Raw genomic sequence first — 1877 nt, 5'->3', positions numbered from 1 at the left:
ATAGTTTATTAAATGCAGCTAAATTGAAGTGTTAGATATTTAAAAAATGTTATATAGCTGATATTCTACTCCTACCCTATTCATATAAATATTGTATCTCTAGTAATAATCCTGCTGTGTGTGTGTTCAGATGCTGAGCATGAAAGCGCAGGTGGATGTGGTCTGCTGTAAATCAGTAGGAACTGATCTGTCCATGCTGGATATTGAGGATTTCATCACAGAAATCTGTCAGCTGAAGAAAGAGGTGGCTTCACTGGAGGCAAAGCTGAGAGAAAGAGGAGACCAACTGAACAGAGAGGTTTGAGCAGCTCTTCAGTTCATCTTCAGCTCAGTCACTGTCTGTTTGTCCAGTAAAAATGTAAAGGGATAGTTCACCCAAAAATGAAAATGCTGTCATTAATTACTCACCCTCATGTCGTTCCAAACCTGTAAGACCTTCGTTCATCTTCGGACACAAATTAAGATATTTTTGATGAAATCTGAGAGCTTTCTGACCCTCCATAGACAGCAATGCAGCTGAAATGTTCCCAGGCGCAGAAATATAGTAAGGACATCGTTAAAACAGTCCATGTCCCTTCAGTGGTTCAACCGTAATTTTATGAAGCTACAAGAGCTTTCTGTGCACAAAGAAAACAAAAAGAAGGCAGCGGCTATTTGCCGTTAAGTGTAAATAGGGATAAATACTATTTAAGCCGCGGTCACACTAGACTTTTCGTTCCATTGACTTCCATTCATACGCATGTGAATGCATCAGACCGGAAACGCAAGCCTGTGCGAAGATATTTCACTGATTAGCAAAGTTCAAGTTTGTATGTTTTTACATTTTAGATGTATTATTATTGGTTATGCGTAGTGTTATCACGGTACCAAAATTTGAGTATTCGGTACCAATACCAGTGAAAATCCACGGTTCTCGCTACCAATTTTGGTACCTAAGCAAAACAAAAACATGTGAATTAAAAAATTTGACACTACTTTCCTTTAATCCAAACTGTGTACATATTTAATTTTAAACGGCTTTTAAACTTTCTAGAGTTATTCAGCCAAGAATAACAATGAAGTTGTTGACTGTTGTGACTGATATGACACAAACAATGTTAACCATTTGTACATTATCTAACACGCATAATTTAGATTCACAATTCATTTAAAAGCCTCTGGTGTGTAAAAATAGTAAATATCATCATGTCCTACTGTTTTTTTAACCCTAATAAAACTTATTGGAGCTTTAAATGGGTCATATGATGTTGCTAAAAAGAACATTATTTGGTGTAATGAAATGTGTTTATACGGTTTAAGTTTTAAAACACATTATTTTCCACATACTGTTCATTATTGTTTCTCCTCTATGCCCCGCCTTTCTGAAACGTGTCGATTTTTACAAAGCTCATCGGTCTGAAAAGCGAGGTGTGCTCTGATTGGCCAGCTATCCAGTGCGTTGTGATTGGCCGAATACCTCAAGCGTGTGACAGAAATGTTACGCCCCTCACATACTGTGATGATGCCCTGTCCGGCCGGAATGAAGTAGTTTAGTTTTCACCACGAAACACAGGGTCACACACGGTGGCCTAGAGTGAGCAGAGACGGCGGGCTTGAGAATGGCGCGGCCGGCGGATTCGACGAAAGAGCGTCCAGCGAGCTTGCGACAACCACATGTGATGACCCTGGGCTGAATTCTGCTTCGTCCACGGCGAAAACCGATCCGGCGATCCACAGCGCAAAGTTGTAGTATTTCCTCAGCAACCAGCACGGATCAGCTCTAGGCAAGTTTTTCTTTCTCTTTGGAGTGTAACAAGCTCTTGGTGCATAAAGAAGATCTGTAAAGTTGCAAAGGCTAAAGTCTCAAATCCAAAGAGATATTCTTTATAAAAGTTCAG

The 1877-nt window shown here is 39.8% G+C and overlaps 1 protein-coding gene across 1 annotated transcript in view; it reads left to right on the top strand.

Annotated features, from left to right (window-relative positions):
- The first annotated feature begins 90 nt into the window (after positions 1-90).
- The window catches only part of LOC107571126 (zinc finger protein 501-like), a 13443-nt gene continuing 11656 nt past the window's right edge, over positions 91-1877 (top strand). The window contains exon 1 of the mRNA XM_016257406.1: positions 91-298. Coding sequence (XP_016112892.1) covers positions 131-298 — 168 coding nt within the window. The 5' untranslated portion in view covers positions 91-130. The remainder of the gene's footprint in view (positions 299-1877) is intronic.

Source organism: Sinocyclocheilus grahami, unplaced genomic scaffold (assembly GCF_001515645.1).
Source record: "Sinocyclocheilus grahami isolate Dianchi unplaced genomic scaffold, SAMN03320097.WGS_v1.1 scaffold1551.1, whole genome shotgun sequence".
Classification (NCBI taxonomy): Eukaryota; Metazoa; Chordata; class Actinopteri; order Cypriniformes; family Cyprinidae; genus Sinocyclocheilus; species Sinocyclocheilus grahami.
This window is presented reverse-complemented; position numbering and strand designations above follow the sequence as displayed.